Source organism: Nipponia nippon, unplaced genomic scaffold (genome assembly GCF_047370975.1).
Source record: "Nipponia nippon isolate SJK-2023a ecotype South Korea unplaced genomic scaffold, ASM4737097v1 scaffold_9, whole genome shotgun sequence".
Classification (NCBI taxonomy): domain Eukaryota; kingdom Metazoa; phylum Chordata; class Aves; order Pelecaniformes; family Threskiornithidae; genus Nipponia; species Nipponia nippon.
In genome coordinates, this window is record NW_028262413.1 from 11930092 (window position 1) to 11943304 (window position 13213).

General features: G+C 42.6%; 1 protein-coding gene and 1 long non-coding RNA gene across 6 annotated transcripts in view; one reads left to right on the forward strand and one right to left on the reverse strand.

Annotated features, from left to right (window-relative positions):
* Nucleotides 1–13213, forward strand: part of LOC148050098 (uncharacterized) — a 209978-nt gene that overhangs the window by 192352 nt on the left and 4413 nt on the right. For 3 of the 4 annotated variants that reach the window (XR_015701349.1, XR_015701348.1, XR_015701350.1), the window contains 5 exons: nucleotides 2072–2171; nucleotides 3401–3522; nucleotides 4652–4751; nucleotides 6308–6364; nucleotides 9313–9445. This is a non-coding gene — a long non-coding RNA (uncharacterized LOC148050098). Of the gene's footprint in view, nucleotides 1–2071; nucleotides 2172–3400; nucleotides 3523–4651; nucleotides 4752–6307; nucleotides 6365–9309; nucleotides 9446–13213 lie in introns of all 4 variants that reach the window. The other variant, XR_015701351.1, reaches the window with a different exon arrangement.
* Nucleotides 7376–13213, reverse strand: part of CNTN3 (contactin 3) — a 118247-nt gene continuing 112409 nt past the window's right edge. For both annotated transcript variants that reach the window (XM_087744029.1, XM_087744030.1), the window contains exons 19-21: nucleotides 12061–12173; nucleotides 10019–10187; nucleotides 7376–9427 (exon numbers count right to left, since the gene is read on the reverse strand). In XM_087744029.1, the coding sequence (XP_087600155.1) occupies nucleotides 9327–9427; nucleotides 10019–10187; nucleotides 12061–12173 (383 nt within the window). In that variant the 3' untranslated portion in view covers nucleotides 7376–9326. The remainder of the gene's footprint in view (nucleotides 9428–10018; nucleotides 10188–12060; nucleotides 12174–13213) is intronic.

The window sequence follows — 13213 nt, forward strand, 5'->3', positions numbered from 1 at the left end:
ACAGGGTACGACCAGATGGGAGATGGCTGCGAGGCTGGATCGGCGGCTTTCCCCCAGCACACACACACTGAACGGTGGGGACCATCACGTGTCTGATATAGTCCTTTTCAGCTGTAGTTGTTGAACAGTGTCAATGGAGAAAAGGAACAGGTTGAGTCTGGTTATAGATGATTTTCTCAACAAATGAACGTTCCTGGCGGATTACTTTTCTTAAAATGTTAATCATGCTTCTCAAGTATGCTGAGAGGCAAAGCAGCTCAGGTGGGGAGAAGGCAGTGAGAGACGTGGGAGAAGTTGCAGTCTCCAGCATCTTTTGCTCATCAGCCTCCTAAGTGGAGGAGACAGTTTGAAATGCTACTGGTGCATTTTGCCTGCAAGCACTGAAGTGGGCCTTGAACTTCATATACGCTAATGCCAACGGTCATGAGGCAGAGTACCTTATAGGGACATGGTTTGATGGTTGACTTGGCAGTGCTCGGTTAACGGTTGGACTTGATGATCTTAAAGGTCTTTTCCAACCTAAATGATTCTATGATTCTATAGGACCATATACATATGATGGAAAAGCTGTAGGTATGGCTGGAATTAGACGAGTCAGGCTCCTGGCGTTAACTGGTGAAGTCGGCTTTGGGTTCGTGGCTGAACTGTGCCCTTTTTAGTACCAGCTGCTGTGAAGGCGAGGCTGGAGCTTAGTCATGCCCATGGAGACAAGAAGAGGTCGGTGTGGTTGGAGGGGACAAGGTGTGCCTGTCACACCGTTGTGGGGAGCTGCGTGCTGGTACGGCTTTGCTGTGCCCCCTGCTACACCCCAAGGGAGCGGCTGGGGACCGCTGCAAGGTCCCCTCCGTGCAGAAGCTCCTGTGTGCTCTGCGTTCGTCCTGGGCTTGTTCTCTGCCCGCTGCACAGGGTTACCACCACGGCTGCAAATGCTGAGTCGCAGACTCTGACGTTTCTCCAGCTCGTCAGTGCATGCCCATCTGTGTGGTACGTGGGACTTCACCCAGTTCCAGTGTCTTATTTAATGAAATACTTTCACTGGTGCCAAGTATTGCTGTGTTAAAACCCAGCCTAAGTCCGTAAACCAGATCATCAAAGTTCTTTAGCAATGATGGTCAACCTCGTGAATACGAATGAGTGGAAAATACTCTAAAATTGTGCTTGGGTTGATAGACAAAGATTAATATTCATTGTAAATGAAAGAGAAGGGATACTTTGCATAGTTCCTAAGTGAGAAGGATTCCTGGAGAAAATTAAGAAGATTTTACTGGAATTATTTTTATCCCTCCATACCTTTGTGGCTGAAGTTTTAGCTGATTGCTTTGGGCTGTGCTGGCAGGGGGAGTGAAACAGTCTTTCCAAAAGAAAATTCTAGGACAACTTCAAACTCCCACAAGAAGAGGTTGATTCTAGTCTTCACCTATTTCATAGAGATTTATAATTAGGACCGCAGCACCACTACTAGTGGGAGGAAAAGAAGCAAGCAGTCTATAGTTAAAAAATGTTTAATTAACAGTTAAAAATGATTATACAGAAGATATAATAGTAGAGACTTTGTTATTTGGCAGGTTTTGGGCAAAAAGAATGATAGCAGAAGGTCTGGCTGAACTCATGCTTCTGTGCCACTGACCAGGACTATTAACATGATTTCCTATCTGGAGAAAAATGTATATGTGGCATTTACATAGGTCTTGTACATGTGTTTGCATGGAAGTTTATCAGGTCAGCTGCTAGTACCTCTTTGAAAAAAGCGGACATGTATTTTAAAAAATAAACAGATGACAATGGGGACAGCGTCAGGGATGTGAAGGCAAGAAGGAACCGCTGCGAACCACCACTTCGAGCGTTTGCCTGAAGCCTTGTGGTAACTGGTCTGGAAACATGGTCAGAAGTAAAACTTGGCTGAGCTTGGTTTTGCCTTGGTTCTCTCCTTGTTTAGAAGGGCTGATTGATCAGTCAAAGTCTGCTGAAATTGGGGTAAGGGTTTCATTGCCTTGGATTAGGCCTCAGCACTGGATACTCTGGTTGCTTGAAAATAGGTGATTAATGGTGCTTTATTTTTCATGTTTCCAAGGCAACGCACAACCCCAAGACATTGTTTTCCAGTACATGAGCAGAAGCTTTTGGCTGCTGCAGAAGAGTTCCCCTTTGTCTCATGTGAAAGTGCTGTAAAGGTACCAAAGCCATATTTTCTGTTATTATAGTCGATTTACATCCTAAATCCAAAAAGTAATGACGATCAGATGCAGCTGATGAAATGTTCTGTTCTCACTGCAGAAGAACTCATTCAATCAGCTGAGAGCTCTGCTGTTCAAATAGATAATTAGCGTTGTGACAAGTGTAACTTTAAATGCCTTGGTTTGGTGTCAATGTTAGGAAGTGTGATAAAATTAAATTATTTGTCTGCTTTAGCCATGGCCCTCCTTGGATTGCTAATGAGAGAAATTCATGTTAAACACGTCCTTTTTGATAGACTCCTTTACAGGTTCTCAGTTGGGAAAATGATTTATTATTTGTTTCATAAAGGGCATGAAAGAGAGGGCTTTCCCTTATTTTCTCTGACTTGTTTCTTTTTATGTCTTTAGCTGAGGTAACAGGTCATTGCTTGTGTTCCAGCATAAAACAGAAAGATCCCCTAAAACGATATCACCGGGGAGAGCAATCCCGCTGAACGCCTCTCCTGCCTGTCGATATTCCTTCTAAATTAACGGGCAGGGGAAGCGCATTTAGGTGCTCCAATCTCAGGGGAGTGTTTGCAGCACCTTCCCTGGAGGTGACAAAAAAATCAATCTGCACTTCTATTTAGGGCTGCAGAGCAATGAGTTCGGAGTGCCTAAAAATAAGTCCCTACGCGTGCTTTGAAGTACCTGCCTCGGCGTGCTGTAGCTGCGGCAGGGCCCCTCAGGTCCCGCAGCAGGAGGATGCTGCGTTAAGCACTTGGGGGGAGCGGGGAGTTGCTCCGGAGCACAGCTGCCGTTTCATTCAAAGGAAGCATTTTTATGTTTGCATTTTTATTAATGGCCAGATGGTTTGGTAGCTGGTTGTAGGTCCCGCCTTTGACCAAGGGCATGCCAGCCCTCCCCTTGTGCTGCTGGAGGATTGCAATCCTGCACCCTCAGCTGGCAATGGAGGGGGGGAAGCAAGTCTGCGTCCCTTCTCCTCTTGCAGCTGGGTCATTCTGCATCCCAAGGAGTGCGGGATTTGGGAGGCTGGAGGCTGAGCAGGCAGCTAGGAGCTGGACTCTCTCAAAAGTTGCTCTTTCCTGATGGACGGTTCTGGCATTTCCCCCCGTCCTAGGAGCTGCTTTGAGTTTAAATTAGCATGGGCTGAATGAACGAACATCTTGAAGTTGCATCCTTTCTACTGACTCCTAACGGGATGCTTTTGATTCTTCCTTTTTCAGCGTTTGTCAGTGCCTTGATGTTCTCCCACCCAAAGAGAATTAATTGCCAAGATAGAATGAAGAGCACAGCACAGAGAGCAGGCATGGTCCAGACCTCACGGGACTAATTATGCTCTTAAAGGGTAAGAAAGTAATCTGAGGTACACTGGGAAGAACGTGTCTTAGTTATGCTACATGGGGTTACTGGTACGTCTCCTGTATGTGTGTGTGTTTTAAAAAAAAAAAAAAGAGAGACTTTCAAAGATACTTCCTGACCTCAAAAAGATCAGCAAGGAGCTCAAGAAAAGAAATTTAATACCAAATGAATTACCAAGTTTTCTTGACTCTTGGAGATGGGAAAAACCAAAAGAAAGATGCACATGAAGGTCTTGTGAAATTCTAATACACTCTCATGCACAAACTGAGAAGTCTCGAAACAGAGTTCAAAACCAAAGCAAATGAAGAGCATGGTATGAATGACAATAAGTGCCAGCACAGACACTGCAACGTGGCAGTTAAAGCTGATGAAGAGGACCCATGAAAGGAAAGGCGAGTGTCTATCAAAATATCAAACTGTTGGGGAGGGGAACTTTTTGATGCACCTAATGAGAGGCAGGACAGAGTGAGAGGACTGGCAATACACAGCCACTGTCAGCAAGAGGAAAACATGAAAATAGACTCAAAATTGGTGACAGGCTGGGGTTATTTTAGACTGCCAACCGTCTGTATTTGTGGGAAGTGTACTTATGCACAGACGTACACGTGTAGTCTGCGGATATCTCCTGGAGGTAGCCGTGTTCCTCTGGCAAAGATGAGATGCTACCTGCTACTCGGGTCGCACCCACTGCGCTGGCTGCGGACATTAGGAGAAACGTTTGGTAGCAGAGCAGTTCCCTGCCGAGAGGCAGGACAGCGGCTGCGCGGCTCCCGGGAGGACCCGAGGTCTGTCCTGGAGAGGATGCCTTCTGCCAAGGGCAGCGTGGGGGGACGCGCCGGTCTTTGGGAGGGCTGCCAAGGCAGCGTCTGTCTGCATCTCCTCGTCCTGCAGCCAGCGCTTTGATGGAGTGGTAGTGACCAGTCCCACTGGTGCTAACGAGATGTCCGCATCCTTAGCCGACCTTGGGAAAGACTTCCAAGCTGAAGGTGAGACGTTAACAGCACCTCTGAGAAACAGCTCCCATACGCACAGCGTGCAGGCAGGCTCCGCTTGCTGAGGCTGTTGAAATAGATCTTAAGCTTGGAAAAAGACAAATGTCTGTCCTTTTTTTACAGGCTGTACATCCCGCTTCCTGGTGAGACCCAAGCTGTACGCACGCCAGGGAGGCAGCTATGAACTGTAAAAGTCTTCGCAGAACAGCTCTTTTCTAAGAGGGTAAGACTGATAGCTAGAGATACAGTTAAGTGGCCTACCATCTCCCCCCATCATGTTGCAGCTTGCACTATATATGCATCCGATTTAAAGAAAAGTAGTGCCTCTTTTTATCAAGCAGGCTTGATAAAACAACAATAACGTACATTCAGTTATATCTCTGCTAAACATATCCTTTTTTATTGCTTTTCGGGAGTTCAAAGCGTTAGCATAAAACAATCGAGGAGGTTGTTTTTCCTAAGAGAGCGAGTGCCTGTTTACAAACTCATTTTATTTTCACAATATTCCATTGTTATTTATTTCAGACAGAAAGCTGTCAGGTTAATGCACTCCCTCATGCAGGACAGCTTGCTTTATTGCCTGTTATTAAGATATAAAATATATAACCTGACAGGCACTGCCCACGTCTGCATTCTACCAGTGAAAGGCAAATTAAGTAGAAAATGGAGATCTCCAGTATTTCTTTGGGCTAAAGTGATATTAGTTTTTAACTCATTTTGTATTCATAGAGGATCCTGCATGTTTGCAACATGTCCGACACAGTAAACTGTCCAAAGTTTTGTTTTTGTTTTTTTTTTTAATTCTTGTACTAGCTATCTCTGAGAAATTCAGACTTCAGAAGCATAGGAGGAGTTATCAAGTCAAGACCCCTCGTATAAACAGTTGTCAGGAAAGAATGAAAAAGCCCACGTTACTCAGGTGGCACAAGAAACCCTTTAGAAAGCAAATACTGGGGGAATAGTGATGCAGGGTGAGAAACTTTAAACCCATGCCTAAAATAACCCAACAACCAACCCTCATCCTCCAGACCTTCAAATCCCAAACCACAGCACTGCTGTCGCCTCGGGTACCGGCTTCCAGCGAAAGCCGTTACAGCTTCCAGAGCAGGCACACACAGCTGCAAACATGTATTTTTTTTTTAAGCTGTATCAAATTCCTTTTTCTTTGGTGTGCGTATCCAGCTGGCGGCAGGACTCTTGTATCCTTTCTCCTTTTCACAATGACGGTTTGAGTCATTGTCCAAAAAACCCCAGCGAGTCGCCCAGTTGTGTGTTGTACCAACAGTTTCCAGCGAAACCCCTTGGAAGCCTCCGCCACGATGCCGCTACGGGTGCTCGCCCGCCTTGCAGCACCCACCTCTCACCCTGTGTCCCGTGGGGAGCCGGAGAAAGGCCGGGCTCGTGCCTCCGGGGGTTCGTCTTCCCCGCTTCCCCCTGCTCCTCCTCTGCCTCCGCCCAGCTTTTGGCTTTGCTCCTTGGTGCCTTCAGCATTCCTGAGCAGCTTGGAGGAATACAGCTCCATTTTGGGATAGGGTATTAAAAAGCATACGCTTTACAATAGTGCTTGCCTAAAAACGATGACTCAAGCCGACTATTGTGTCTTACTGGATTTCAAATAATAGCAATTGTAAGTGACGAAGTGTTGGCTATTTTTGGTGCTTGCAAAAGTGGAATGGCAGAAACACCTTCCCCATCACCCGCAGTTCCAGTCATACAAGTGATGTTATTCACATTTTTCCTTATCATTTTTTTCTTTTTCTTTCTTTTTTTTCTCCCCAGGACTGAATTGCTGAACTTGGTTAGTCACAGAAGCTGCTCTGGAAAAGCCTGCAAGAGGTAGGCTGGCTCAGGGACCTCTCACCTTAGCCCTTACTGGCTCTCCACCTTTTCCTCCTATACTTTCCCAGTAACAACTTACTTGTTTTTTTTCCATCCCTCCCTGGAGAATCAAGTCAGTTTTATTACCACAAATAAACATTAACTGAATTAACATGAGATGAGGAACAAACAGAGGTCAGTTTAAAGGAAGACTAGTCTGAACACTGGGGGAAATACAGAGCAAGGCGGGGGTCCACCTACCATCTGAAGGGGAAAACCCGAGTCTTGCCTCTTGTGTATACGCTTGTAAATGTGTTGGGATTATTGTGAACCCTTACTGCAGCATCTGGATCAGCTCCCTCTTAACGCAGGTAGAAGCCATGCTTTAAAAGCTTAAAATATATAGTTCTGTTTTGTCTGTGTTCCCAGTGAGAAGGTTTTAGTGCTAGAAAGCCTCTGGCTTTATGGGAAGCTGCAGCACGTAAGGAATAGGCAATTTGCAGGGGAGAACCGGCCATGCAATTTAATGCTAAATAGTGATATACTAAATAAATTATTATAAAGAACTAACTCTTCTTCAAAATAATTACAGTATTTTTTTTCATTTCAGAGGAGAGGAAACAGCCTAATTAGGTAGAGGGGAAACCAAGCCAGGGAAAGGGAGGTGGCTCTTTGTCCGTCGTGCTGCAAACCTGTGGGCAGAGGTAGAGCGCAGAAGCGGGAGCTGAGGCTTGGGCCCCTGCCCTGTGCATGTCTGACTCCTCTGGAGCAAGACCAGGATGGATTTACATCCTTACTCTGCTTCTCCCTCCTGCCCTGCTTTCTGGAGGAGGCGGCCTGGGTGTACGTGTTAGGATTTTAGTCTTAGGGCAGCAAAGCTACTGTGCGGGAAACCACTCCTATATCCCTGCCACGTGCCAGTTTGCAGATACTACGAAGAACACGGACAAGGATTTTTAGATGCAGTAAATCCCCGTGTGTGCAAATATATAATACGGACAAGCAACGACACTTTGAAATATTCTAGTATCCCGCAATGTAATAAATATTTTATTAGAGTAATAGAAAAAAATGCATACAGATAACCATAGGATACACACACAACTGGAAGTTTAAGGATAAATTTCAAACTTTTCAATATGAAACAAGGTACTCGGTACATATCTCATGGAGATATATAACTAGAAATTAAATAATACAATGTAATTGCATGAAAATGGCAATACAGGAACATGGACTAGAATTTTGTGAAACAAGAACATAAAGAGTCACCCTTTGTTGCATGAAACATAACTATACACTTACTAGTAACACCTGTTTTTCCATCTCCCCCCTCCCCCCACTTGCAAGTGTCTGAAAACATCACTGGTTAGCCACATTGAAAAGCAACTAGCCATTTATAACTATATATGTACAGTATATACAGATCTTGCTTACTTCAACAGTTAGCACGTATTTTCATCTGGATGTGATACTAATAAGGTAATTTGCTATTTGAATGCATATCAGGATATTTTTTCTACAGTGCTACCATCATTTCATTAATCCTGGTTCTCTCCTTTTATAGTTCTGTGTGTTGTAGTAACACTGGGAGATTAAAAAAAAAAAACCTCTTTAAAAGGGTATGCTTTATGTCACATGACCACTTGCTCTACCATGTATGTGTGCAGCTCTCTAAAAGGTGTCTAAAAGGCTGATTTGACTAAACTCACAACTGTAGAAGTCAAATGTACCAGGTTTAATGTATCTTTAATATATTGCTACGAAAGAAAGCATAGATTTCTCTGTAATAGCAAGCCTGAAGTGTATTTGTGTAATTTTTTATTATAACCTATAGTATTGCCATAAACTTAGCAGAATCATATGACAGTAATGGGGTGCATTAGAGTGCCAGACCAGGTAAAATATTTTTGAATTGGTTACAGAGCAGCAGGAAGGAGAGTTATGGATGTAACACTGAATTCAGGATGAGTTTACAGTGCAGTGCGGTAGACAAAAGAGCAAGATAATTTGAGGCTGCATATTTGGAAGCACCACATCACAAAGTGGTAGTAGTCCCTTTTCATAAGGCTATGGTGCAACTGCATTTCAATAATGCTTACAACTGGGCACTTCTGTTAGTGAAACGCACTGGCAGGAGTTCAGAGAAGGGCAATAAAAACCATCCTGAAGGTGGGAGAACCTGGTTATGAATAAAGAACCTGGTTAAGAAATCTAAGGTGGGGATATAAGGAAATTAACTTCGAAGTCTATTGATGGAGAGGAAGGTTAGGTGCTTCAAGAGGTACGTAAATGTCCGCTGCGATAAAACAGAGCGCCTTCTTTGAAACACAGCTGTGAAATCATTTCTTAAGAGTAGTAGTGGAAGCCCTGCCTCTTGGACACCCCAGCGTGGACTGTGCAACACTAGCATCCATACTGTGACTTTTCTCTACCTTCCAGCTTTGATTTCTTCCTAGATTTAGCGTAACTTATGTAAAGGGCTGTAAGAAAACCGATCCAAACCTACTGGATTATGACACTGTCTTAAGAACGGCCACTTGGTCAACGTGTTATCGTCCGATTGAAACGCCGTGTCTCTGGTTTCATCTTTTGCATGTAGAATGATGTTACCGCAACTACGCAGGACATACCCCAGACAACTCAGTGTCACTCCAGAAATGGAGTTTCTCAATGAGCTAAGCTCTTCCTTGTAACTCTGATCACAGTGCCACTGCTCTCCTTCTCTCTTACGTTGTATCTGAAGTATGTAATATGTAAACTCCTTTGGTTCAAGTATTAAGGCATTTTAGATTCCTTTTTAAAGGATTTGCTAAACTTTACATGATATTTTTACTTCAACCTACAGTGAAATATAAAGAATTTAAAAACACGTCAGGATAGAAGAAAAACATGCATTAACCACTGCAGTTTTTTTAAAAAAATGCACTTTTCTGTAGTAACCGATTATTTTTTTTTCCCAGCAGATGAAAATGTATCATCACAACACTGAATTAAGAATCAAGGAAAATATTGTTGGTAAGAAGCTGGATACACTGAAGATGTTCAAGACTGACGGACCAGACCCTCTTGCATCCATACCTGTGACAAATGAAAAAGGTCAGGATTAAATGAAAGCATAAGTATCTGCTCTGTCAAATTATTACTCTTCCTAGATGCTAAGCAAAAATGATTGTAAATTTTTATTTCCGACAAGCAATTAAAATTTACAAAAATACACAAAATGTTTTTAAACTACAGAAATATACTGCAAAATGCTGACGCTGTACGAGTGGTCTTTACTTTCAAGGTAATAATAAAAAAAGGAGAAAAGTAAAAAAAAATCGTAACGTTTTTAATACCAATTTACATGGTAATTATACCAGTTCAATAGAATGAAGTTTGTCATGCATAAGGGCATGAAGACTGTTAATTGCTTTTCTTTTTATTACCTTATTACCATACAACATACAAGCATTAAGTCTTTTTTTCTCCCCATCAATAAGGACTCAATTCCTGCAAAGACACGCTGCGACAACTGCTGGGTGTCAACTGTAAATTTAGTAATGATTCATTACGCTAAGGCAGAGACATGTCTCTCTATACCGTGGCTGGTATAACGGAGGTTCCGATATTCGCTGGGGACCCTGTATAAGCACGTGACAAAATAATAGTGATTCAGCTTCAACCTACTAGCTAGCCTGGGAATCAGGATCTGATCGCTGCTAGTGCCATCTCCGCCATCACTTGTTGCTTTAACTTCTATAGTGTAATCTTCGTTAAACTGCAGCAGAAGTTCAGCAGTTGTCTTGTTCGTGTTCAGCACGCTCATATTGGTCTGACTGCTGGTCCTGTACAAAACCTGCAACACAAGCAAAGAGCTGTAGTGCGTCATTTCTTCCGCTAGGACCTGCCCTGCAATTTTTGTTTGTGTTTCTTGGAAACAAGGTTTCAGTCTTTAAAAAGACGGGATGAGAGAAAAGATCTGATTTTTGGTTAATGTTCTAGGGCAGAATTACATTTAAAGAAAGAAGGTAACATCAATCAAGCTCTTTTATTCCAGCTGTAATCTAAAAAGGCACAATGTATAATGATAACAAATCAATAATGTATTCTGTTGAGTGTCCTAATAATATATTGTTCTATAAATTATCCCGCCATTTGGAATCTGTCATTATCTAGATCAGCTTCTTATGCCAATACGTAGTTTGGGAAGGAGAGTACTAATCAAAATTACAGACTATGTTGGAAGATGTTCTGCAAGTGCAAGTGCTGAGTGATTATTCTGTCATGAAACTTAACTGCATTCCGTCTCCTATGTTTTAAAGAATGGGAACTACCTTTGAATGTCACAGCCCGCTGCTCAGTATGATCGGGCAAGAGCGAGGGATTTAAGAGCAACATCAGCCTCTCTTTTGTCCTGAAGGCTTGACGAGCCTGAGGAGTCCCTAGTGCCAGTGGCGAGGCTAGGCAGAGAGGTATGTCCTGGCAGAGTTTAAAAAATATGTGGATCCAGTGCCTTCACCTGGCAGAGTTTCACAGATTTGACAAGCAGGTAAGCTTGGGAGTTTGGCAGTGCAAAAACCAGCAATCCCAACTCCCCCAAAACAACGGCAATAATGATGAAATGGAAAAAAACTGCAAGGCCACTAGAATTACACGCATGCTGCCACCCTCGAGACATGCTCCCTAATGCCATGCCTTGCTCTAAAATGCTCTCGGAGGGGCACAGATGCTCTGGTGTTTTCAATGTCACTTGTTGGCTCTTCTCTTCTTGGCATACCAACTTTAGCTAACTGTACTGCCCTTGCCTTTTGGGATAAAAACGACCCCCTAAGTGCTCTCCTTCAGTAAAATTAACCAGCATTATCAAAATTCAGCTTATCCTTGTGTACTTAGCAATGTCCGTTATCCATCTGGGAACCTGAAATCATTGTGGGAGACGCAGTATGCAGTTTGAAACTCCACGTGGTATGTTTTTAGGTCAGCTACCATCTATGAAACTAGGTGGCTTATCTAAGCTGTAAATGCGTATTTCTTGCCAGTACAACTCAGAACACTGCATAGTCAGATCTTCAGCATAAATCTTTTATGGAGGACGTGGGATCCAGCTGTACGCAGCTCATCAAGAGCATCCTCAGCTATTCTCTTAAATGTACTTAAGATATATGACATATTTAAATACCTGTACATTTGTGCACTGATCAGATTTGGAGTAGATGTAGCAATGTAATTTCTATCAAGACAATGAGCATGTCCCACAGTAGGTAAGAAGAAAAAGGGTTAAGAATATCAGTTTGATATAGGTGGTACTAATAAATATACGTGGCCAGCAATGGAAACTATACCCATCAGCTAAATCTCGGATTATATGTTATGCATTCGGGTAAGTAAGTGTTATAGTAAGTGTTGTACATGTGTTAAGTGTTACACATGTTCTAACATCCAAGTGTTATACGTTTGGATAAGTGGGATCCCAAGAGCTGGCAGCAATGCCTGCAGTTCCTGCCTTTGTTTGCGTGAGGAGGAGAAGGCATTTAGTGTACTGTTAATGGTGAAAGGAGCCAGTTCATGAGACATTGTTAGAACATGATTTACATCTCTAAAAAGGAGACACTACTGAGATGGCTTAGATAGGCTACTGTGCATCCGCTGAACTTACTGCCTTGCAAATAGACAAGAAAAAGCAACCTGTGGATTGCTTTCAGGTATTTTTCTGGTCTGTTTTTACTTACCTTATACCCAGTCACCTCGGACTCGTTCTCCATAGCTCTTACATCCTCCCAGCTGAGGACTACTCTGGAGTCGGTGACATTCCACATAACGTTTCCTGGTGGTTGACTGGGTGCTTCAATACATAACAAAAGCATGACTTTAATTTAATTGGCATTAGTGATTTATTCTACAGTAGGAAATAATAGTTCAGGTAATTGACTGTCATTACATGTCAGATGCAAAAGCAACTCAAATGCAGCCTCGTTGTTTGTAGACTTTATGGTTCAGAAACTAAATTGGAAAAACAGAAGGAAGGAAAAATAGAATGGCCCATAAATGTTATTTCTGAAGTTGCATTATCTGTTGATGGTCCTTCATTAAATACAGCCAAACGAAAGCATATGTCTTAGGACATGGGTGATCAATTAGAACAACCTCTAATGAAACCAATGATGGTAACAGACAATTTCTAGTTTTAGTATGTTGCCAAGAATGAGCAAATTCTTCACAATAATTTGTTAGACAAATTTAGTCTTAGTGAATATTCAGATCTACACACTATACTGATTTACTTTAGTGTGTTTGTAATGTAAAAATATTTGCCAGATTTTTTTTGTTGTTGTTGTTCTTTTAACTCGAGGTGTGATTTTGAACTGCAGCCTGTGCCATTTCAGTATCTGCAGTTGGAACATTCGTGGGCTTTGGTCAAGGTAATCTATGGGGGTTTTTTTGTTCATTAACAATCTGAGACTGTTATTTTCTAAAGGAGTAGTATGCTTTTGGCTGTATGCTTTAATATATCTTGAAACTGCCAAGCTTTCAGGGAAGGCGAAGGTAAGTACAAACCTCTTAAGATGCCTGAAGTTGGTTTTGCAGAAAATGGGTCATGCAGTGACACAATCAACGATTAAAATCTTTTTGAAATGTATTAAGGAAAACAATTTACTGTTGCTGTCACCTAGTGGAGGCAACTGCTGCTTAGGTGGACCGCGCTACGCTTTGATGCTGAAGGTTCCAGTATTAAACACTGACAGTGGTTTTAAACGCTCCTATGCACGTGCTTATGGTTTTTTTTTCTCTTTTTTTCCTCCTCTTTTATTTTTAAACTCTTTCACACAGGTAGCTCCCTACCTTCTTTCCATGAGCAGTCAGATCAAAACCCACCTGATTATA